This window comes from Eschrichtius robustus, chromosome 16 (assembly GCF_028021215.1).
Source record: "Eschrichtius robustus isolate mEscRob2 chromosome 16, mEscRob2.pri, whole genome shotgun sequence".
NCBI lineage: Eukaryota > Metazoa > Chordata > Mammalia > Artiodactyla > Eschrichtiidae > Eschrichtius > Eschrichtius robustus.
The window spans coordinates 4,413,687-4,437,220 of NC_090839.1; the positions used below are offsets into that span (position 1 = coordinate 4,413,687).

General features: G+C 56.8%; 2 protein-coding genes across 3 annotated transcripts; one reads left to right on the forward strand and one right to left on the reverse strand.

The window, feature by feature from the left end:
- Positions 1 to 1,753: 1,753 nt before the first annotated feature.
- Positions 1,754 to 10,877, forward strand: CTSZ (cathepsin Z). The gene is made up of 6 exons (XM_068524882.1): positions 1,754 to 2,017; positions 2,484 to 2,647; positions 6,226 to 6,405; positions 8,695 to 8,845; positions 9,237 to 9,399; positions 10,263 to 10,877. Exons 1-6 carry the CDS (start codon positions 1,875 to 1,877, stop codon positions 10,371 to 10,373), a joined length of 912 nt encoding a protein of 303 aa, XP_068380983.1. The 5' UTR covers positions 1,754 to 1,874; the 3' UTR covers positions 10,374 to 10,877.
- Position 10,878: 1 nt separating this feature from the next.
- NELFCD (negative elongation factor complex member C/D) lies at positions 10,879 to 23,211 on the reverse strand. 2 transcript variants are annotated; one of them, XM_068524881.1, is made up of 15 exons: positions 23,103 to 23,211; positions 18,309 to 18,424; positions 17,957 to 18,066; positions 16,997 to 17,106; positions 16,254 to 16,361; positions 15,619 to 15,771; positions 15,283 to 15,371; positions 14,453 to 14,618; positions 14,026 to 14,160; positions 13,474 to 13,613; positions 12,638 to 12,752; positions 12,208 to 12,303; positions 11,990 to 12,130; positions 11,569 to 11,698; positions 10,879 to 11,471 (listed from the first exon to the last, which is right to left on the reverse strand). In XM_068524881.1, exons 1-15 carry the CDS (start codon positions 23,187 to 23,189, stop codon positions 11,437 to 11,439), a joined length of 1,731 nt encoding a protein of 576 aa, XP_068380982.1. In that variant the 5' UTR covers positions 23,190 to 23,211; the 3' UTR covers positions 10,879 to 11,436. The 2 variants fall into 2 exon arrangements, with proteins under 2 accessions (XP_068380982.1, XP_068380981.1); XM_068524880.1 differs by having other exon boundaries at positions 15,283 to 15,413.
- Positions 23,212 to 23,534: the final 323 nt, after the last annotated feature.

Below are 23,534 nucleotides of genomic sequence, written 5' to 3' on the forward strand. Positions count from 1 at the left end.
GTGCTCGGGGCCCTGTTGACGGCAGGGGTCACAAGCCCACGACGCCAGCCCTGCCTGTCATAACACTGACGCGTGGGGACCTCCTCGGAGAATCCCGGGGCGCCTCCAGAACATCCAGGTCTCCCAACACGGCAGGTGCCGAAGAGCTTGTAACCCGGCACATCATTTTCACCCAGCATCAGGGATGCAGCCCCAGACCTCACAGCAGTCATCAGAGGCTGGGCCTAGGGACCGTCTGTGTCCCGTGTTGTAAAACTTGTGGTCGGACTTTGCACCTCTTGGGCCCTGACCGCTTATGGGGACTTGGGGGTCCCCAAAATATTTGTCACCCTGCAATATTGGGACCAGTCTGGTCATTCTTCAGCAACTACGAGGTTTTAGCTTGTTCTTCGGAGGATACCGAACACCCACCTCTTAGGAAGACCCCACCTGGATGACGGATGTCACGGGAGTCACGGGGACAACCATGCCGGCTTGTTTCCGCACGTGGATGGAGGACAGATTGGCCGACTCACCGTGGCCATGGAGGAAAGAGGGGTAGGAAGGGGAAGTCCTGGCTGGCAACTCCCTTCCCACACCTGCTACACCCGAGGGAAGGGAAGGGCTTTGGCGCCAGGGCCAGGACACCTGTTCGAGCAAATCAGCCTCTGCAGACGTGGTTTCCGTGCCCCCATCCCCACTGCTCAAACCTGCACGTTTTCTCACGGGATCGGGGTGGAGGGTGGGCAGCCCCATCCCACCTCCTAACCAGGAACTGACTCACACTAAGGGTTCCGAGGAGCCGACTTTCCGGGAAGATAAAAGACACCTCAACAGATAGACTTCAACAGTTAGAGGCCGTGTCTACATGTTGCCTCAGCAATAGCGTCTCAGGAGCAGGGACTAAGCCCTGCTGGGATTCCGTGGGTGCCCCAGGGCTTCCAAGGGTGGTCACAGAAATGGCTAGAAGTCCCTGGGCCAGCCACCGTGGTTTCTGATTGCAGGTTTGGTGCCGGCAGAGGGAAAGAGGGGGTGGGTGTGTGGGGATGCCCATGTAGTCCAGGGAACAGCAGGGTCCCCGCATCTGAGGACCCTATAGCCAAGGCTGTGGGCCCTAGAGCAAAAATCCTGGGCCCTCTTCTCCCAGGACCACAGAGGCCATTCTGTGGTCGGCTCAGGTGACCACCACTCAGGAGGGGCAGGAGGAGGGGAAATTCTTGAGTTACGAAACCAAGGCCCCCAGGGTCCCACTTCTGCTTTTGTTTCTCTGTTTGAAGATGAAACGCTTTGTTAGCAGAAACTCATCCAGCAAGCTTTGGGAGATGGAATGTAGAATTAATGATTCAGGCCCAAGTGAAACTTTCCTCGAGGGGCACTTTCTGGGAGGATCCTGTCGTCCTTCACTATGTAGGGAAAATGTCTCTCCAGAAAGGGCCTGGGCCTTCGGGAAATGGCCTTCAGAAAGCTAGACCAGAGCACAGTCCTGCGGGGAGACCCCCCTGCCCATCCCCGGAGGCCTGGGCCCACGTGGGATGCGGGGAGAGGGGCACCTCTCCGGGGCCAAGGGTCCCAAGAACCCAAGGCTGGGGATGCCCCTGAGAGTGAACGAGGTCTGACGGATGGCAGGCTCCCGGCTGGCGGCCGGGTCGGGTCTGGGGTCAGCCGAGGCCTGGCGCGTGACCCGAGTCCGGGCGGCGGGGCCGTGCGGCCGGGCGGGGCGGGGCCGGGTCACCGGGGGCAGCCGCGCGCCCCGCCCCGGGGGAGTGTCCCGCCCGCGCGCAGCCACCTTAAGGGCCGGACCGGGCGGGGCGGGCGGAGGAGCTACCAGCGCGGGATCCGAGTTAGGATCCGAGTCGGGATTCGAGTCAGGGTCCGACCGCAGCGGCGCGGGAGCCATGGTGTCGTCCGGGCCGGCGCGGCTGCTGCTGCTGCTGCTCGTGCTGCCGGCGAGCGCGGCGCGGGCCGGCCTCCACTTCCGCCCGGGCCGCGGCTGCTACCGGCCCCTGCGGGGGGACCAGCTCACCCAGCTGGGGCGCAGGTCGGGGCGACTGGGGGGGGGGGGGAGGGGCTGCCCACTCCCGGGGCTGCGCGCCCTCTCCCGCCTGGGGGACCCTGCCGCCTCCTTGGGGTGCCAGGAGCCAGGACGCCCAGCCTCGCTTGACCTCTGAGGGTCAGGGCCAGCCCCGTTGCTTTGGGGGCGCGCTCGTTCACATTTGCGGGGTTGGACGAGGCGCACCGGTGCAGGAGGCAGGCCAGCCTCGCCGCCCTGGCATTTGGGGCATTGCTGGCGGAGTGGTCTGGTTCCTGCACTGGGGCGGGGTGGGGGGGCTGGTGTGTGCCCTGCCCACTTCAGATTCTGAGCGGGCAGGGGCGTCTCCTGGCTGAGATGGCCCGCTCCCGCTCGCTCTCAGTTTGGGGAGGGGAGAGGGCGCTGGGGAAGGTGCCTGCGCGCCGGACCCCCAGGGGCCCCAGTGCTGATTCCGGTGGTGGTGGTCTGTTCCCAGGACATACCCCCGGCCTCACGAGTACCTGTCCCCATCGGATCTGCCCAAGAGCTGGGACTGGCGCAACGTGAATGGGGTCAACTACGCCAGTGTCACCAGGAACCAGCACATCCCCCAGTACTGTGGCTCCTGCTGGGCCCACGGCAGCACCAGTGCCATGGCGGGTAGGTCGGGAACTGCGGCCCCTCTTGACTGTGGGCCAGGAGGGCCCGTCCAGCTGCCTTCTTTGTCAGTACCGGCAGCTGCAGCCCAGGGTCCCCGGGGGCCCGCAGTTCTGTGCCAGGACTCAGCCTGGCATGGGGCGGTGTCTGCATCAGGCCTAGGGGAGCGGACCCGGGGCCTGTGGATGCCCGGCAGTCACAGGACTGAAGACCTGTGACAAACGGCTCCCAGGAGCCTTATCTGTCCCGAAGCTTGTGACCTGGGCTCTTGGGGATCAAACCACAAACTCACCGAACCCCTTGCTGGTGTTTGGGTATGCGGAAGTGAAGCTGCTTTTCAGCGTAGTTAATATTTGAAACGAATGCCTGCCCTGGGCTTGGAACATTGAGCAAGGCTGGCTGTTTTCTCATCTGGGCCTTAGCCGCCTGGCTGCAGCGAGGGCGGGAAACCTCGAGGCCAGGGTTGCGGGGCGGGGGTGGGGGGGGTGGGGATCCGAATTCAGCGCCGCTCTAGAAGGCTGCTGGGCCTGCCTTGGTAGGGGAGGGAGGGGGACCTCACACCAGCCTGGGCCTTCATTCAGCTCGGGGTTCCGGGAGCCTGCAGTCACGCCGGAATCTTTCGAACTCCTGCCCTGTGGCATTGTGTTAAGCCAATGTGTGGCTACCGCCCCTGGCCTACGCTCGATGTCTCATCCCATTTAAGCCTCCTGGCTGCCCTGTGATTGCTCCCACTTTGCAGATGAGGAAACTGAGGCTCCTGGCAGGGAGGTCAGGAGACTAGGCCTTTGTGGGAGTGACAGCCGGGAGCAGAGCCCGGAAGCTGGGCTGTCTTTAGGATGAGGAGTAGGGGTGGCGTCTGGACCCCAGGGCCAGCCAGCTGTACTGGGGGCACCTGGCAGTGTCTCGTGGTGGCCCTGCCCCATCTCTCCTGGGTTGTACTTTTGACCCTTCAGGAAGGAGGAGGGCGGGGGCGGGTAGGCTGAGCCCCATTTTATTTTGTTTTATTTTATTAAAAAATTTTGTTTTGGCTGCACCCCGCGGCTTGCAGGATCTTAGTTTCCCAACCAGGGGTTGAACCCCGGCCCACAGCAGTGAACACGCCGAGTCCTAATCACTGGGCCACCAGGGAACTCCCTGAGCCCCATTTTAGGGTGTAGGAGCTCTTCTGGGCAGCTGGGGAGGCCCCTGACTGGGAAGGAGATGGACAGGGCCCCTGGAGAAGAGGCTTAACCACTGGAGCCGCCGGGAGACTTCAGGGCCCCGCAGGCCGGCAGGCAGGCAGGGTGTGGGCGGGCCTCGAGCCAGAGGCTCAGGGCAAAGGCCTGGCAGGAATGGCGCACTCCCTGGCCTGGAGGAACTGAGAGGGCCTTTGTGGCAGGGGCCTAAGGGTGGGTGGGGGAAGCTGAGAAGGTCACCAGGGGCCCTACCCCCAGGGGGAGGGGCCAGGCAGAAGCCTGAGGGATCTTAGGGAGGGAGTCACATGCCAAGATTTGCATCTGTAGAGGAGTGTGGGGCCTGGAGGGGATGGCGTGTCCCTGTTCACAGGTCAGCCCTCCACTTGCTGGAGCGAAGTCTCCTGGGCAGATGACTGCTTCCCCCGTCTTGCTCTCCGACCACTAACAGCCTCCCTAGCAGCAGGCATCCTCTTCCTCTTTCACTAAGAAAACAGAAGCCCCCAGAAGGGGACTTCCAAGGTGCCCGGCCCAGCTGCCACGTGCTGCAGCTGGTCATAGCTCGCCTTCCCTCCCGTCCCCGGGCGTCCAGCGTCTGAGCCCCTGGACGAGGCCATCCCTGCCGATGCTCAGACCTGGCCATCGCTGAACCCCACCCCGTCTCCAGCCGCCACCCCACCTCTGGGCTCCTGGAGGGGCCTGCAGTCCCCACTTCTCCCTGCCAACCGACCCCCTCCAGTCGCCTGCCAGCTCCTCGCCAAGGTCACCGGCTCGGGGCCGCCAGGGGCAGGTCTGGTGGTTGCCCCCGGGCCTCGCCCTGCCCGGTTGTGCTTGATCACCCCCTCCCCGAAATGTTTTCCTCGGCTTTAGCCACAGGCCCCCGATCTCTGCCTCACCGGCCCCTCCTTCACCCCCCTCACCGGCTCCTCATCCCCCCGCTTAACTTCTGGACCTTGGGCTCCCCAGGACCCTGCACCTGGACTCGGCCTTCACGTCCCCCCGCGGGACACCTCCAACCTCAGGTGTTCCTCCTTTCTGCCACCACCCTCACCCCCAAACCGGTCCTTCCCCGGCCTCCCTGATGGCTCCAGGAGAATGCCATCCCTCCCTCACTCGGGCCCAGGCCCAGAGGCACGCCGCCGGCCTCCTGCTTCTCACCCTCAGACCACCGGCCGCAGGGCTGGACCCCACCTTCAAAGCGCCGCTGCGGAGCTGCCCCCCCCGGCCCACCTGTTGCTGCCCTGATGCAGCAGCTCAGACCCAGGCCGGGGCCCTTTTCTGTTCTGCTGGAAACCCTCCAAGGTTTCAGGCAGATAAAACAAAACCCTGCCTCGCCCGCACAGCCTGTGTAAGCTGGCTCCCTGTTGGGACCCAGTTTGGACACCAAGAGCTGAAGAACGGGGCGGGGCACCCTCAGGCGGGAGGGGTTATCGGGTGAAGCGGTGTCAGCTGGAGGGTCAGCAAGGCCGGGGAGGAGGCTTGAGCGCCAAGGGCAGCGCCGGCCGGAGGCTGCTGAGAAGGAGCTTGGGGAGACCTGCAGGGGCGTGGAGGACGGGGCTGACCCGCACAAGGGGGTCCGCAGAGGGCTGTCCGCGGAAGAGCACTGGGGGGGGTGCGTCCAGGGGCGCTGGGGGAAGGGCTGGGGCGCGTGCTGGTCACTGGCCGTGGGTTCCAGAAGGCCCGGGGCTGGTCACATGGCCGGACGTAGAGCCCTGTGGGCCCAAGGGCCTAGGAGGTGACCCCAGGGCTATAGGGGGCCTGGGGATGCAGGAGGGAAGGAAGGGGGCGCCTGGAGGGGGCTGCTGGTGGGTGGAGGGCCTGGCCGCTTGCTCGCCGTCATCAGGGAAGGAACAGGGCTTGCTCGCCGTCATCAGGGAAGGAACAGGCGCAGCTGCGGTGAGTTCTGACCCGGAGTTCTGACCTGGAGGGGGGATCTCGGGATGCGGCCACGAGGTGGGTGGTTGCGGGATCGTCGCTCCGGGAGAGTGGAAAGCGAGGTGGCGGCCCGTGGTAGTGTTGGCTGCAGGGCCCCGCAGGATACTGTCTGTGCAGGGAAAGGGGGGCAAGGCGCGGGGGGCCGTGGCTGCCCTCAGCCGTCCCCAGCTGCCCCGTGGGGCGTGTGGGCCCAGGCGCGTGCGGACTGAGAGTGGGGTCGCCGACCGGCCCCTAGTCTGGCTCCCCAGTGCCCTTGGGGATCTACTAGCCTTGAGGCAGGACACGCCCGGCCCTGCCTGGATGGCACTTGTAGTGGGGGGAGGGTGGGCATCGGTGCCAGGAAGGGCCCGGGAGGCCTCTGTGGAGAGCAGGGACCCCAGGGAGGAGGGGAGGGCCCTCCAGAGAGGGATGCGTGGCCCCCGGAGCGGCAGGCAGTGGGGTGGGTGCTGACCAGCATGGGTGCTGTCCCCGCAGACCGGATCAACATCAAGAGGAAGGGAGCGTGGCCTTCCGTACTGCTGTCCGTGCAGCACGTGATCGACTGCGGCAACGCGGGCTCGTGCGAGGGGGGCAACGACCTGCCGGTGTGGGAGTACGCCCACCGGCACGGCATCCCCGACGAGACCTGTAACAACTACCAGGCCAAGGACCAAGGTAGGGCCTGCTCACCCCCCAGACGCGCGCGCACACGCACACACACACACACTCACACGCGTACACACACGCGCACACACACTCTCTCTCTCTCCCTCTCTCCCTCCCTCCCTCCCTCCCTCTCTCCCTCTCCCTCTCCCTCCCTCCCTCTCTCTCTCTCTCTCCCCACCCCCCTTTCTCTCTCTGCCCTCTTCCCAGCGCCGTGTGGCCGGGGCCCTGGGGGACGGCAGGACGGAGCTGGGAGCCCCCTGCCGCCGTGTGCCTCGTGGGGCAGGGCGACAGGAAAGTTGGGGCCTGGCCTCCTTGGTGGGAAGACCAACAAAAAAGGACTTGGGATGGGGGGTCTCCAGCCTGCGTGCCCTGCAGCCAGGCCAGGCCCTGGTGTTTGGGTTCTGACATGTTGGCATTTTGGTGGTTTCATGGTCCTTTGTAAGGGGAACGCTCATCAAGGGAAGAGTGTTTTCCAGGAGCCAGGTGTGGCGAGCAGGCAGGAAGCAGGCGGGCCCGGCCTGGTTTGAGACCCTGGTCCCGGCCGCCTGCATCTGGGTGGATTCGGAGCCGAGGCCGCTGCACGGACCAGCGGATGCAAGCTGGCCTGGGGCCCTGGAGTCGGCCTGGTCCTTTCAGGCTGCTCCCCTTGGAAACCCAAGGAAAGAAAAAGTCCAAACCCTAACGCCACAGTGGGTAGTTTTAAGTCACCTGTCTGAGCTCCCTCGTAACCAGAGCAGAGAGCTGAGACCAACTCAAAAGGCCTTTTGAGACAGGAGCGAGGAGGATGGCGGTGTGTGGGGGGAGCCCGGGGGGCTTTTCTGCCCCCCTTCCATCTGTAAAAGGTGTGCTCAGGCCCCTGTACCTTCTGAAGGTGCCATCCCACGCCCACAGGCTGCCCCCGCCTTGCCTCCCAGGCCGTATTGCCCAGCCAGAAAGCATCTCCCCAAACTGGTCCAGTGAGTTGTTGAAGTGATAGATGCAGCAGGGGTCAGAGAACCAAGGAGAGGTGTCCAGGATGAAGGGGAGCAGGGAGGGCCCCCGAGGGCTCAGAATCGGGAACCAGGTGGTCCTTGGAGCCCTGATCCGCCCAGAACTGGTCTTGTCTGTCCTCGGCCAGGCCCCTCCAGCCCACCTAGTACAACAGGGCCAGATGGAACTCATCAGCACCTGATTGTTTGCAATAAGTAGTCCTGTCTTTTTTTTTTTTTTTTCCTTTGGCTGTGTTGGGTCTTCGTTGCTGCGCACGGGCTTTCTCTAGTTGCAGCGAGCGGGGGCTACTCTTCGTTGCGGTGCGTGGGCTTCTCATTGCGGTGGCTTCTCTTGTTGTGGAGCACGGGCTCTAGGGCGTGCAGGCTTCAGTAGTTGTGGTGCATGTGGGCTCAGTAGCTGTGGCGTGCAGGCTCAGTAGTCGTGGCTCACGGGCTCTAGAGCGCAGGCTCAGTAGTTGTGGCACACGGGCTTAGTTGCTCCGCTGCATGCGGGATCTTCCCGGACCAGGGATCGAACCCGTGTCCCCTGCACTGACAGGCGGATTCTTAACCACTGCGACACCAGGCAAGTCCCAGTAGTCCTGTCTTTGTATTAGCAAGTGTGGCCACAGATCCACCTTTTTTCAGGTTGTCCTGGGCATTTGGTGTCCAAGGGACAAATTAAACCAACAGTTTAATCCTCAAGGAGTTTCATGTCTTGGGGAAGGAGTCTGGATAGATACAAAACTATAACAGAAATAGGTAACGTGAAAGCAGTAAAAAGTGGTGCCGTGGGCCGAGGCAGGATAGACGAGGTGAGAAGTAATGCTGTCTAGGGCCCAGGAAGGACGCAGGAGACGGTGTGGAGTCTTCCAGATCTCATAGCTGCACTGTTTTTTGAGGCCTAATTATTGATACCTCCTCAGACCGAAATAATAAGAAAATGCTTATTTTTTCCCCAAACGTGTCGGCCTATTCACTAGCCAACAATACAATCTTATTAAAAGTGAATAATTTAATTACACTCTATTCTCAGCTGTAGAGTATTGTGCAAAGGCCTTTCTCCCGGCTTTAAAGGAAAAGTGGAGCTTTTGAGCACCTACTATGTGCTAATTAACGTTTCTTTCCACTGAGGCCTGGGGAAAGGCTTTTTATAACTCCTGCAGCTGAAAGAAGAGGGTAATTAAACACCCAAGGGCAAGAAGATTTCCATTATTAGCTGATGGATGGAGCGTTCAGTTAGAAAAGCGGGGATTGGGTCTGGGCGTGCTTCTTTGTTCACGGGTTAACGAGGAAATGGCCTCACGCTGACTTTCCGTGCTGTCCCCAGAGTGCAACAAGTTTAACCAGTGTGGAACATGCACTGAATTCAGAGAGTGCCATGTCGTCAAGAACTACACCCTCTGGAAAGTTGGCGACTACGGCTCCCTCTCCGGGAGGGAGAAGATGATGGCAGAAATCTATGCGAAGGGCCCCATCAGGTGAGGAGCTTTGAGACCCCTGCCCGCGGAGGGCATGCACGCTTCCAGTAAACGGGACCCGGGTGATTTTCACCCTTTCCTTCTGGCCAACTCTACCCACAAGGCTGGAGACACAGCTGCCACGTGAGTTTTCTCAAAAGTAAAGCTCAATAGCCCATGTGCCCCTCGTAGGATTATTGTGAGGGAAGGACACAGCCATGGACAGTTCCCAGCGTGTAGCCAGCGCTCTGGGGCGGCTGGTACAGCTTCGGTAGGGAGGACGCAAGTGAGTAACAGAAGTTTGGGCAGAATCATCAGGTGTGCGTTAACTGAGTTGGATCCACACGGCTCTTCCTAACGATGGTCAACGATGGCCATTGAAAGCGCTCATTCTTTCCCTGCTTGCTCTCAGCTGCGGTATAATGGCAACGGATAAGATGTCTAACTACACCGGTGGCATCTATGCTGAATACCACGACAGGGCCTACATAAACCACATAGTTTCCGTGGCCGGCTGGGGTGTCAGCCACGGGACGGAGTACTGGATCGTCCGGAATTCGTGGGGCGAACCATGGGTAAGACATTTCCACTGCGACTCCTCTCACTCGGATGGTTCTGGGGGTTTTGTAGCTGAGAACTGCGGCCCTGAGCAGAGGGGCTTCAGGCTCCAGACCTGTGGGGTGAGGTCCTTCTGCGCTGCACGGGGGCCGTCCCCGTTCTGTGCATTGCAGCACGTGTAGCGGCACCCCCGGCCCCTACCCAGTAGGTGCCAGATGCTCCTCCCCGCCCCCCAGCTGTGACAACCAAAAACGTCTGCAGACGTTGACAAATGTCTCCCAAGGGGGATGGGGGCTGAGAAGTGCTGCTTTCGAAGTTTCCGTTTAGCTAGCTTTTATTCCTTTACAGCCATCTCATTCTTTTTCTTGCCATACTTTCGGCTCTCCTAAGTAATACTGTGGAGTTTCTTCAAAAGTACTTTTGAGTCAAAAACCCAGGGGAATTAAATTAACTGCCAGAATTTTCATTTCTAAGACCTAGTATTAACCATTAACAGCTGAAGACACAAATTGTTATTGAAATCAGGGAAGGTGATTTATGTCGAAGTGATGAAATGTCAGTATTTTTTATTAAACGACTATAAATGGGGCTATTAATAGGTAGTTGAGTCATCTGGTCTGAAGAGTTGATCAACATTTTAGTTACATTAATTAGCTCTCGGCATACAGGGCCACGTACCCCTCGTGTTGAATATTAACCAAGTTAGATATTTCACAAAAGCTATATCCGAACAGGGGTCCCAGGAAAGGGAAGGGGCAGCCGAGCGGGTGGCGGGGACGCTGCAGGCCCCCCGAGCCTGAGGCTGAGTGAGGAGGGGCGGGGGTCAGTCTACGCAGAGCGCAGACAGGATCCAGCTGACGCACGGTCCCGCTCCTCACAGGGTGAGCGAGGCTGGATGCGCATAGTGACCAGCGCCTACAGAGGCGGCAAGGGTGCCGACTACAACCTTGCCGTCGAGGAGAACTGCACATTTGGGGACCCCATCGTTTAAGGCGGACGTCTCCAGAGGAGCGGCTCCTAAATGATCGCATGAGCCGTAACCAGAGGGGATCCCACCTTCACGGGCACTGGGGTGGTACTGCCGTGGTTTGAAGGAACTGGGGGCTGACGGTCACATACGTGACGGCCGGTGACGGCCCTGGGCGCCGAGAAGGGACGGCTGACGCGATGCCGCACGGGCTGAAAGCGTTCCCGGGGGTGGGGGGAGTCGCAGAGGGGACGACCCAGCACCCACACAGGACCACTTCCTGCCGGGAGGACGGCAGCGCACCATCCACCTGCAGAAGAGTGATCCACCAGGCGGTGAATGACGTGACCTCCGTTTTCTTCAGTAAATGATTTGGCGACTGTGGTCTGTGATGCATTTACGAGGTGGAACATTTCAGACTTGTCATCACCAGTTCCTCCGTCACCCTGAAATCAATGGTAGGGCCGAGGGGGGATGGTGATCTCAAGTTGCCCAAGGGATGAATAAAATGCACACTTCACACCAGAACTGAATCTGAGTGCTTTATTTACACACGAAAACAACATTAACACCGGGACCTACACCTTCCAACCGCAGAAGGGCTTTTTATTTGTTCTCGGAAAATGAAAGCAATTGCAATATGAATAATCAATGGAGCCTCGTGAGAAAACTTAAATCAACTTTGAAAATAGTTCATCAAAGAGTCTCAGTTTCTGAATTGCCATTGAAAATAGTTCACCTAAGAGTCTCAGTTTCTGAATTTCCACCACCCCTGGGGCTGACAGTTGGCTACATTCCAAGAGGGACCGGGAACCTAGTTCCGCTAGTTCCCGCTACTGGGGGAAACGAATACTGTAAACAGGACTCGGGGGCGGCCCTGGACTCACGAGCGAGCGGGGAGCGGGGACTGTTGCTGACGGCCGTTACACTGCTAACATCTTCCTTCCTAACAAAGTTATCCGCCTCCTCCCACCAGAGCCCATTTCCAAGATGCTGACGGGGCCTCTTCAACAACAGCTTCTGGAAAGGGTTCTTCCACAGCGGGTCTCCTGGAATGTTCTGCTCCGGCCCTGGAGGGTGCGCTGAATCAGTTCACCAAGATGAAGTTAGACTTGCAGTGAGCTTTAACAAGCAGAAGGAAAACAGGCACTGGGTTAGAAACGGGAGGGAAACAATGACATTGAAAACCGCAGCCAAGAGACGCTCAGGCCAACCCTACCTATGAACTCTGTCACAGGGTCGTGTTCACCTTCCGTTTTAATGGTGCCGGCGATGCTGTCGTTCTCCAGGATAGGAAGGAAAAGCTGCACGAAGTCAGAGGTGTAGGGGGGCGCGACGACGTCGAGCACCTAGGGGAGCACAGCCGTGAGCGGCTCCGACTAGTCAGACGGCAGCCGTGCGCGAGACCCTCCCCCACGCCCCGCCACCCCGCTTCCTGCCCACCATCTCCCACACTAAGACGCCCGGGGCTCAGGCAGGTGAAGCGCTGTTCCTGCAGGTAGGAGGTGCCTGGCAGACGGGTATCCGTGCCACTGTCATCACCGTGACTCTCCGCAGGCACGGCTCCCGGAGTTCGGTGCAGGATGACACCGAGCCCAGAAGGGCGCTGCCAGGGGACGCGGGAGCCGGCGCGCGCTGACCTCAGTCACAAAGTGGCGAATGAGGGAGATGTCGGTGTCCAGCTTCTCCAGACGCGTGCGGATGTAAGTGACCACGGGGAGCACGCAGCCCCGGCTCAGCAGGTGCACCGTCCTGTCCAGGAGGGTCTTCTTCAGCTCGAGCTGCGCGGGCGGGGCGACGAGGCTGAGACGGGGCCGCCTCCCCGCGGGGCCGCCCAGCCCGAGGGCCGCCCGCTCACCTGCTCCATCACGTCCAGCTGGGAGTGCTCCGTCTCGAAGAGCTTCACCAGCAGCTGCAGGACCTGGGGGTGGAGGAGCTGGTGGCAGGTGCTGATCTACAAAGAGGCCAGAGGGAGCCGCCCTGAGCGCCACGGCTGGGTCTCCGGGCTCCCCGTCGGCCCCAGAGAACCGCCACCAAAGACAGCTCGTGGCTGACGACGGCGGTCCCCAGCGCTCGGCCGGGGGCCGGTCAGCCTCTGTCCCATTCCTCATCCTTTCAGGGACGCTTGATAAAAACTGAGAGATCTGTGGAGTCAACGAAACTAGTTCCTTAAAAGGAAACTCCTCATTTGGAACAGAAATAACCAGCTCCGGAAGGACTGTCTTCTGAAGGCGTGGAGCGGACGGGCGGGAGCCTCCGGCCCGGAGCTGGGGGCCCGCAGCCCCTACCTCGTCCAGCAGCGCCAGGTGCACCGGGGTGTGGTCCGTCTGCAGCTGGAAGTACCTCGGCTCGGACACAGTCCAGTCCACCCACTTCAGCACGCCCATGGCCACCACCGGAAACCTGCAGGTAGACGAGGCAGAGCGCTTCCTTTAACCAAAGTTTTCTACAGGGTAAACACCACCAACTCAACCCAGCGCATCAAGTCACTCTTCAGCGCGCTCTGCCAGGGAGACGCGACGAGTGAGAACAGGCTGACGGGACCAGCATCCTCTCAGACGTGCTGCTCGAGAACCCGAATCCCACGCTCAGCTGACTGTGGACCAACCGTGCCGGTTTGAAAGGAAAAGACCATTCATGCAGCACTCCATGAGCTTGGGGGGCTGGGCTGAAGCTTACTTTTACTTAGCAAACCCTTTCTTTGTCACTAGTACAAATTAACAGAGGAAGATTCAAATGCCTAAGAGGACACCCTGTGTGTAAGCTTTTCTAGTGAATGCTTATTTATATAATTGGCATGACGCACACCATCTCTATCTAGGCGATACTTCGTTGGTCTAACTTTTACTGTAAATAGAGCCTCTTCTTCAAATCAATTTTGGTAATTCTGGTTGGTCTTCCTTTTTCTTAGTCTAATTTGCAAACGGACTTCTGGCAAGTAAACACCTGAAAATTACTCATGCTGCCAGAACAGTTTAATGTGCTCTCTCTGTATTTACAAAAGAGAAAATAAATACGATGAATAAGTATCTCTGAACCTGTTATATGTTTTGAGCTTTTAATACGAAGCTCAAAGCACCCCCCCCCCCGCCAGAGAATCAGGCTTAGAACCCCACGCGCTCACCGGATACACTGGTACAGGGTGCTCAGCTCGGCCACAAGCTCAGACGCCCCTTTGTTCTCATTGCAACACAAGTTGTGAACAGTCTCAACAGCTTTCGACGTCGACTTCAGCTCGTCTTTATTGATGCTGACTCGCTTGTTCTGAAAACACACGAAGTCGGTGAATCCCGGCAGTGCCCGCGTCCTTGCGGTCAGGGTAACCTGGCCTCGGCCCTTCTCTCTGCAAACCCCCATCCCCGTCTCTGAAGCGTCCCCATTACACAGCGAGACCGTCCGTCCACCAGGGAGACCAGCGTCTGTCGGTGGCTTAGGGAATCGGTTTCGTTTCTTTAGTCACACTTCAAATTACAGTTTAGATTAGTATCGTAGATGCTGTGTGCCTTTCCTTGAGACATTTAGCACTTTGACTAATTTTATGCAGAAACACTGGAAAAGGCATTTCTGAGACTAGTTGGGCCCGTGATTCCCTGCAGCCAAAATTCCCAAATAACCCCAAGGAGAGGAGGTTGCCGGCTCCCTGAAAACGTCCGCGAGCTCTCCGAGCCGACAGCACCTTCTTCCAGGTCTCCACCACGCTCGCCGCATACGCCAAGATGTGGATGTACTTGTGCTTGTGGTCCTGGTTGATCCTGGCCCCTGGCTTGAAGAGTGACTGCATGAACAGGTCCAGGAAGGCCGGCACCCGGATCTGAAGAGAAACACACACACACGCTGAGAAGGAACACAGGAGTGAGACGGCAGCTGAGTCCACACGCAACCATGGCAGGAGGGCCCGCTCACGTCCACCGCTGCACGTGCTTCAGGGCTTGTGAGGGCCGAGGATGTGATGAGGAAGGACCGGGAGAGGACAGAAACACTTCAAGAGGAATGTGCACTCGCTGACTTCAGAGAATTAAAAGGAACACCACCTTTCCAAAAGCATATACTTCCGATCGGCACTGAGGGTGTCCCATCTTAGGTTAAAATGAAAAGCAACTCACGAGTTCAACAGGAGGCGGGTCCATGCTTGTAAACATCTTGAACAGGACCGTGATGTCGGCCGGATTCAGGGCTCCCTTGGACAACATCGCCCCAAGGGCCTGACACGCCCGGGGGTAGGAGGCAGCTGTGCCCAGAGCGAGCGTGATCTGACTGGCGTCATGGCCTCTTGATGAAAAAAAATCGTATATCCCATCATTGACGAGGTGGCTCCCTGTCCCGCCCTCTCCTTCCTTCTCTCTCCTTTTCCTTCCTTCCTTCCTTCAGATTTATGCTTTGACCTGTTGGGGTCCCTTTGTTTTTTCATATTTCTCTCATCCACTGGTACGTTTACTAACTGACCCATGAAAACAGCATTTAGAGCTAACTGGGAAAGAATGGTTCAGTACAGCTTGCAGGCTTCCTAAAAGGAACCACGCACTTTTTCAGTATCTTAAGACTCCATTAGTAGAAAATAAAGCTAATTAGAGCTAGTTTTGTTCTGTAAGATATGGACCACGATCTAACAATCAGACTAGTAAAGAACTATTTCAGGACTGTTGCCATGTGCCATTGATGAATCCCAATATATTGGGAATTTAGGTTCATAAATACAGTTAGGTTCATAAATACAGTGAATTAAACGATGAGCAAATCGTTTACCAAATATTCATCGAAGCAAAACTTTACAAAGCAAGCTCTCTTCACGTATTTAAAATTAGCCCAACGTTTTCAGCTCTACTGGATAAAAGCAAGTTTCCTATCTGTCAAAAACAGGAGGACCCAGAGTCTTCGGTTGTGGACACGGGGCAATGCGGTAGGGGCGAGAGTGAGCGGAGAGCCAGCCTCTCACCTCTCCTGGGCGAAGCGCTGGACCTCCTGTGCGATCCGGCGCACGGCCGAGCCCCCCTGCTCCTCCTGGGCCAGCACGGACATCAGGGCCTGCGCGAACAGATACGTGTGCTCCCCGTGACACACCATCTTCTGGAAGACGGCAGGGAGAGAGAGTGTGGGGTTTCAGGACCACAGCGATGACAGAGGCAGACAGAAGAGTCCGACTCTGACAGTTGTGCACGGAGGTCCCCAGCTGGGAGGGCGCCCTGGGACCCAGACATTCTCCCCAGTAAAGAGCACGACCCCAGGCAAACGGCCTCCTCCTAAGCGGAGCCACATCGAGGGAAGCGCTTACAGCAAACTCAGGGAGATTCTTTTCGAGGTTTTCTTCCCCTCCGTCCAAAATCGTAGCTAGAGAGGTACGAAGCACTCTAGAAAACACCTCCAACTGCTGGCAGGCTGTGGACACGCTGGTGATCTCCCCCTGGTATCCTGCATCGGAAATAAGCTGCGCCACGGAAGTCAGCCAAACCCAGCGCTGACGAGCCGTGGCCCCGCGCCCACAGGAAGGTGGCCGCTGGCCGAGCGGGGGTGAGGAGGGGCTGGCACCGGTCGCGGGTCTCAAGCTTCTGCTCAGGTCCCCGCTTCACCACTAACCAGGCTGGCGGTCCCAGTCAAAGCCCCCACCCTCGGTTCTTCGGGTGTGAGACGGAGGAGACGGCCCAGGCGCTCTTGGAGGCCCCCCTCCGGACACAAGGCTGTGCCACGTTCCCGCCACACCCTACAACCCACTCCACGTCGATCCCCAAACACAGAGTCTACGCTTCTCTTTCTCGATGTTTATGACTTACTAAAGTGAAACGACGAAAACCTTCACAAAAAAAGCACGTAGGATCTTTTCAAAGGACACAGACCAACAACCAACCAAGTCAAAATCACCCTCATTCATAAATACTTTCATCTTTTCTCGGACTCTAGGACTCTTCCTACCTTAACAGTGAAGTTCAGCATCAAACAGTCTGGGTGGGCTTCAGCCAGTTTGTAGAAAAGGTCTCTCCACGTGGTATGTGCAATCATTTGTTCAAGCCAAGCGGGGGTCTGACAACAAACAAACAAACAGCAAGGTAAGAGGCCTGGCTTGAGCCTAAGTGAAGAGTACGTCGTGTCAGCAGGCACAGGAAGAGCCCCTGGGCTCCTAGCTTTGGCCGCAGTCCCCTACAGGACGAAGCAGGCCCCGGGCTGCTGAGACCATTTGGTGGCCGGGCGGCCGAGCCAGAGCCCCGAACGCCCCCGCACGTGTGGAAGCTCCAGCCCCTCACGAGAGGGCGCTGAAAGGCGCTCCCTGTGGCGTCTGAGGCTAGGGGCCGCATCATACGCACCGACTCATGGTGAGTGGGCTGCATGCCCTCAGCAGAGAGGCAGGCGGTCTCGTCCGTCACCACATGCAGCGGCCACAAAAATGTGTCCCCTGCTCTCTGGTTGTGCGATTGACGGACCCGGGGCGGCCCCGAGTCCACCTCACACCCAGCGCCCGGCGCTCTGAGCGCACAAGTTCTCCCTGCCCCGAGTAGAGCATTTAACAGGACATTCGGACTCTACGCAAGTTCGGTCTCACCCTGATTTCAGCCCCCGACTCCTACATGACTGACACAACGCACCACACTCCACCGTGCAGGGGGAATCAGCAAAAGACTCTAGGAGCTGGATTTAAAAAAGGGAAAAAGGTTCCTCACCTCTCCTTCTTCAGTAAAGATAGAATCTGCTTTGCGGGGGTCGAAATGTTTGATCAATAAACTCTTTAGATGATTTTCCACAGTTTCCTGAACCTGCACGGGTTCAACACCTGAAAGAAAATGAAAGCCACGAGATGGAAAATGGCAATCTCTCAATTCACTGTGTTATTTTAGAAAAAGTAGACAGATCAAAAGTTTCCATGCAAATCAAATATCACAGAACTGCTTCTGACCACTTAGGATCTGGGGCCTCTTATAAAAATTAATATTACTCATATTCGATGGTAAGACCCAAAAAGGAGTCCAGGGCAAAACACACAAGGATGCTTGTTTACGTGGAAAGGACAGTGACATCTTCGAAGCCTCGCTAGGAACAAGGACAAATTGCCAAAATGGAAAAACATCCCCCCCTCCCCCATGGAAGAACAAAGCAGATGCCAGCCAAGGGGCACACTCATGTGTGATCACGTGACAGCAGGGAGTCAACTCGCTTCCGGGCAGCACCTACTCCACGATGTCATCTGTACTCAGCACAGAGGATTTACAGTAAGGCTCGACTTGGATCGTATTAGCTGAGAGCCATAATCACGCCCAGTCCTAAATTATCCATCGTTTCTGCTTGCTATAATAGACCTCTTAAAAATGACACACTGAACATACACTGTATAATCCTCTTCTTCTACAACATGGTGGGGAAAACAGCTCAATGAGAATCACATTTGCAGATTTATCTGTAAACCTCAATTATTGAATCAAAGATAAAAATCAAGCCAATGAAAATGGGTAAGAAGTTCAGTTTTTACTGACAGAGGTCTTAAAAACCAGGAAAACAAACAAACAAACAAAAAGAACCAGGAAAACAAAGAAGGCCTTTCCAATTTATCAGCATGATAACGACCCAGCGGTCTACTGTAAAGGTCTGGGTGGGGAAGAGCCAGGACCCGGCCCCCGACAGAGCACCTGTCTGAATGAGCCACTCGGCCAGCAGGTTGACAGTCTGGGCCACAGCAGTGTAGTTCTCTGACAAGAGCTGGATAACGTTCTCTGGAGACCCTCCAGCCTGAAAATACCTAGAAAAGAGTAACAAACAAGCTGTGACACTCAAATGGACGTATATGGGCATGGGGATGGACAGCCACGGCAGGGTGAGGAAGAAGACAGGTTATTCAGGCTTTTAAAGTGCGGGGACCCCTAGAGGCCTTCCATTCCCGTACCACATTCTTCTGAATTTCATGTATCAAATTTCACATATCATCTTTTGGGTCTATTACACAACTTTCTCCTCCCAGTGCAAACAACCTTTCTCACATACCTCTTTAGAGTGTTAAAGATGGAGGGTTCCATTATATAATCCCGGGTAGAAAATTTATGTAGGCATTCTTGCTGGACCTCGGCATCATCTTCTCCCTCTCCATAATCATCCTCCTGCTGTTGGCAAAAAGAGCCAGGCTATTCTTCATTACTACAAATATCCTGCAATCTCACCTTAAACCCGTATAACGCTGTCCATGTCAAAAGTGTTCCACCTGGTTGAGAATCTGCCTGCCAATGCAGGGGACACGGGTTTGAGCCCTGGTCTGGGAAGATCCCACATGCCGCGGAGCAACTGGGCCCATGTGCCACAATTACTGAGCCTGCACATCTGGAGCCTGTGCTCCGCAACACGAGAGGCCGCGATAGTGAGAGGCCCGCGCACCGCGATGAAGAGTGGCCCCCTGGGCTTCCCTGGTGGCGCAGTGGTTGGGAATCCGGCTGCCAATGCAGGGGACACGGGTTCGTGTCCCGGTCCAGGAAGATCCCACATGCCGCAGAGCGGCTAGGCCCGTGAGCCACAACTACTGAGCCTGCACGTCTGGAGCCTGTGCTCCGCAACGGGAGAGGCCACGACAGTGAGAGGCCCGCGCGCCGCGATGAAGAGTGGCCCCCACTCGCCGCAACTGGAGAAAGCTCTTGCACAGAAACGAAGACCCAACACAGACAAAAATAAATAAATTAAATTAAAAAAAAAAAAATCTCATTTAAAAAAAAAAGTGGCCCCCACTTGCCACAACTAGAGAAAGCCCTAGCACAGAAATGAAGACCCAACACAGCCATAAATAAATAAAAATTTAAAAATAATAATAATAAAAAAAAGAGTCTGGTGGTTAATCTCATTCTTAAAAAAAAAAGTTCCACGGACTTCCCTGGTGGTGCAGTGGTTAAGAATCCGCCTGCCAATGCAGGGGACATGGGTTCGAGCCCTGGTCCGGGAAGATTCCACATGCCGCGGAGCAACTAAGCCCGTGCGCCACAACTACTGAGCCTGCGCTCTAGAGCCCGCAGGCCACAACTACTGAGCCCCCTGTGCCACAACTACTGAAGCCCATGCTCCACAACAAGAGAAGCCACCACAACGAGAAACCCACGCACCGCAATGAAGAGTAGCCCCCCACTTGCCGCAACTAGAGAAAGCCCACGCACAGCAACAAAGACCCAATGCAGCCAAAAATTAATTAATTTAAAAAAAAAGTTCAACGTATGTCATTTCATTTGACTTTCATGACAATCTCATGAAGTACGCTGGACAAGTAACGAGTGGCTAAGAAAACGGAATCCAGAATCATACCAAGTGAGACTGTATCGCGACTCCATGCTGGCAAACTTGTGTACGCGGTCATACAGGTTACCGCATCTCATACAAGACACCTCGCCTGGGCATCCTTTTCTCTTCCACTGAACAAAGACAACAATAGGACCTACTCCCATTTGGCTGCTGTGAGGATTCCAGGAGCTAATTTTTGGAAGAGCCAAGCACAGCACCTGACATTCAGTATGAGTTCAGTAGATGTTAGCTACTATTATTGTCTTCACTATTACTATTTCATATGTGCCATGCATGGAAGGCTTTCCAACAAAGATTGAAGCAGCGATTCTTGAAGGCATAAGCCATCCATCTGCTGTCAGAAAGTGAAGCTCACTGGCTTGCCTCAAATCAGCAGGCCTGCCTGGATACCAGTCCCTGTTCTACATGGCAGCGACCTTAGGCAAGTTGCTGAATCTAAGGGCAAAACAGGATGATGATGTGATGACAATGGACTGAATGACCCCAAGGCCTGTCCAGCTTTAACGCTGTTACCAACAAGCAGATGCTTTTTGAACACTCACACTATACTGGGCGTTATACTTCCCACCAGGAAACCTAAGAAACTGTAAGACAAGAGATGGCTTTTTCTGCTGAAGGAGTTTACAAACTAGTAACTGCCCCTAACATGATGGGGTAAGAGCTAGGCCAGAGATCAGCAAACTATGGCCCAGGGCCAAATCCATCCTCCTTTTGTCTTTGTAAATAAAGCTTTATTGGAACACAGCCACACAGCCCCCTTTTTAAAAACATATTGTCTATGCCTGCTTCCCCCCTACAAAATGGGCAGAGTGGAGCTGTGACAGAGACCTGCAGAGCCAACAGTATTTACTATCTGGCCCTTTGCAGAAAAGCGTGCCCACCCCTGATGCAGACTCACATCCTGACAGCGGTGCTCTGGGAGCAGAAGGAACCTGACTCCTGCACTACGGGGACCGGGGAGTCTCCTCTCAGACCTTATCTGAGTGGGAGCCTCGAGCAAGACTGGTGAAGGAAGGCCGGCCTTTGCCCCAAGAGGCATCCTTGGGTGTCTGGATTCTCGGGCTTCTACCCTGGGCACTCATCTTTTCCACTACATCTTCTCCTGGGTCACGCCACTTCCCTGCTCATAAATCTAGAATTTGGCCTAGATCTCTCTCTCTCTCAAGCTCTAGACTCAAGTATTCAACTGTCTATTCTCACTTCCATTCGCATGTCCCACTAGTACAGCAAACTCATTAGATTCCAAACTGACCTCCTCTTTTCCCTCTAAACAGATCTGCTTCCTACAACCCATGTTTTCGTAAAGGACTCCATCATCTCTACCTGTTACCTTAAATCCACAAACCTAGAAGAGGTCTTCAATTTCTGCTCCCACATCCCGTCCAAAGACCCATCAATTCTCTCTCCCATATGTCTAACCAACTCGGCCCTTCCTTCCCTCTTTCCCTCCGCCCTTCCTTATTTTGGGCATGCTCGCAGTAGCAATGGTCCCCCAGTGGCATGGTATCATTCCTTCCTTTCAGTCATCTTTCACACTGATGCCACCATGACCTTAATAAGCCACAAATCTGATGTCTCTTTCTTGCTTAAAGTTTCCTATCTCCCTCAGAAAAGACATCCAGGCTCCAGCAGGACTTCAACCTTCCACTCGCTTGCCTGCCCAGTGTCATCCCTCGGCACTCCCCACTGGCAAGCCGCAGCCGGACTAAGCTATCTGCGTTTCAGTACCCCTTAACTTCTGTCGTCTGGCCTGAATGTCACAGCAGCCTCCTTACACGTCTTCCTGCCTCCCCCAAATCCACCCACCACGGGGTTAAGTGAACAGAATTTGGGTCACAGAAATTGATCTTCCACTGTCTCAAAATCCAGCTCGTGCCACCCTTCCTGTCACCTTTCTTGACTTTCTCTCTATCCTCCATGAAGTCAGAGTTAGAATGAACATGAAATGAACATCTAGCCCACCCCTCTCATCAGTGAGAGCCTATCAGGGTCAGTGGGCCAAATCGGGATCACGCTTAAAGTTCCCCAAACGTGAGACTCCCCAGCCTCCTGTCTGTGGGCGTCTAGGCCTGGCTCTGCCATCCCTAACTGCCTAAGCAAAGGCGAACAACTGGCGTGCTCAGTTTATAAAATGAAGGCACTGGAGTAGACGGCCCTTAGATACGCCCTAGTTGTAACGCGCTGCGACCGGAAGGCTTTGGTGGCCCGGCGGTTTGCTGGAGTGGAGATGGAGACAAAGGACCTAAGTGGGATCCCCATTCCTTCCTGTATGAGTTTCATGTCCTTGGGCAGGTCACTAGGTCCTCCCGTCTCACTTTCTTCATTTACAAAATGAGCAGAGCTAACACCCAACTCAGTATCTTGAGCGTGGAATGAGGTAATGCATGAAAGCACCTAGCCAGCACAGATTTTCAATTAGCTAAATCTGACTCTATCTCTCCACTCTAAGCCTCCAACACCCTGGAATGATCCAACACGTGAAGCTTAAGAGTGTCACTCGCTGCCCCCAACTCTTGAACAAGTCATGCTTTTCAGCAGCTCTCAAAGGCCCTTCAGAACCCACTGCTTCCACCAGGCAACTAACCACACAGGCCTCCTTTCAGCTCCTGGAACACAGCGCCCACCTTTGCATCCCTGTACCCCGGCTTCAATGCCCTCAGTGCCCCGCCAGCCCCTCTCAACGGGGCACGCGCCGCTCCAGGCTTTCTTCCGTCAAAATACCACTTCAGTATGTCCCCAAAACACCTAGCCTTGACTCTTGTTAAAAGGCAGGTTCCTAGGCTCCCCTCCAGACCAACTCCTCCCAGGGGAGGGGCCTGGGAAGCTGGGTTTCACACATCACTTCGGGTGGGTCTCCGGATGAGAATCAGGTTGGGGTCCCCTGGCCGAGCGAGAGCGCCCAGTTCCGACTGTGCAACCCCTGGCTTCAGGGGAGAAGGTTCTGAGCCTCCCTCAGCTTCCACAGCAAACCCCTGAAGGTCAAGGATGGACGATCCTTTCCTCCTCACTCAGGCCGAGGACTGATTACATCAGCCAGAGCGCCCAAGAGTATGGTTTACAAACAGTAAAGCACATGTGGGAAAGTCCAAAGTTCCACTCTTCCCCCTCATGATGCTGAGTTGGATTGTTTTAAAGAGTATGACGACTTTTCACACTGTGTGTGAAACGCCCAATCCTCCACCTTCGAGGCGGTGTCTGACCCTCCCGGAGGGGCTAGGAAGTCCCAGGACCCGGCCCCGAGGCCGCCCCAGGGTGGTCGGAAGGTCAGCTCGGGTCACGAGTGGGGGGCGGTGCCCCTGCGGCCGGAGCCCGTCACTGGGGGAGACCGGGTCCTCGCCCCGCATCCCCGTCCCATGCCCCCCGAGAGGCCGCGCGCCCGGGGGGTGGTCGCGCGGCGGGAGGGGGCGGGGCGGGCTGGGCTTGGACCACGCGGCGGGGGCGCGGCCGGCCCGCCGGCGACGGAGACCAACAGTCCTCGTCGGGGGCGCCCGGTACCCCCCTCACCTGGCCGCCGTCCGCCTCATCGCCCCACTCGGCCGCGCTCCCGAAGTAGTCCTCGTCCATGATAGCGCCCGGCACAGCCCCCGCCATCCTCTCGCGCGAGCCCGCGCGCGAGCACGGCGCATGCGCATGGCGGACCGGTGAGCGCACGCGCGGTCCCGCGGCCCCGCCCCCTGCGGACGCGCGCCTCATCCCAGGCGGGAAGCGCAGGGCCGGGGCGGAGGGGCGGGGCCGGCGCGGAGGGGTGGGGCGCAGAGGGCAGCCTACACGCGGCAGAGGGAACTACCCGTACTGATCCAGGAGCGCAACCTGTTTGGGCCCCAGGGATATTGGATCGGGGTAGAAGCTTGGAATGTGTCCTGGCTTCCGGTCCCAGCTCCGGGTCTTTTTCACTGGGAATTTTGGTCCTCTGAGCATCAGTTTCCTCATCTGACA

What these genes read in the sequence shown, in the direction of transcription:
- NELFCD (XM_068524880.1), bottom strand. Translation starts at nt 23,189, where the DNA reads ATGGCGGGGGCTGTGCCGGGCGCTATCATGGACGAGGACTACTTCGGG. An exon ending in ATGAGGCGGACGGCGGCCAG is followed by an intron (nt 18,425 to 23,102) that starts GTGAGGGGGGTA and finishes TTTTGCCAACAG; the next exon opens with CAGGAGGATGATTATGGAGA. An exon ending in TCTTTACTGAAGAAGGAGAG is followed by an intron (nt 16,362 to 16,996) that starts GTGAGGAACCTT and finishes GTTTGTTGTCAG; the next exon opens with ACCCCCGCTTGGCTTGAACA.
- CTSZ (XM_068524882.1), top strand. Translation starts at nt 1,875, where the DNA reads ATGGTGTCGTCCGGGCCGGCGCGGCTGCTGCTGCTGCTGCTCGTGCTG. An exon ending in CTCACCCAGCTGGGGCGCAG is followed by an intron (nt 2,018 to 2,483) that starts GTCGGGGCGACT and finishes GTCTGTTCCCAG; the next exon opens with GACATACCCCCGGCCTCACG. An exon ending in ATTCGTGGGGCGAACCATGG is followed by an intron (nt 9,400 to 10,262) that starts GTAAGACATTTC and finishes CGCTCCTCACAG; the next exon opens with GGTGAGCGAGGCTGGATGCG.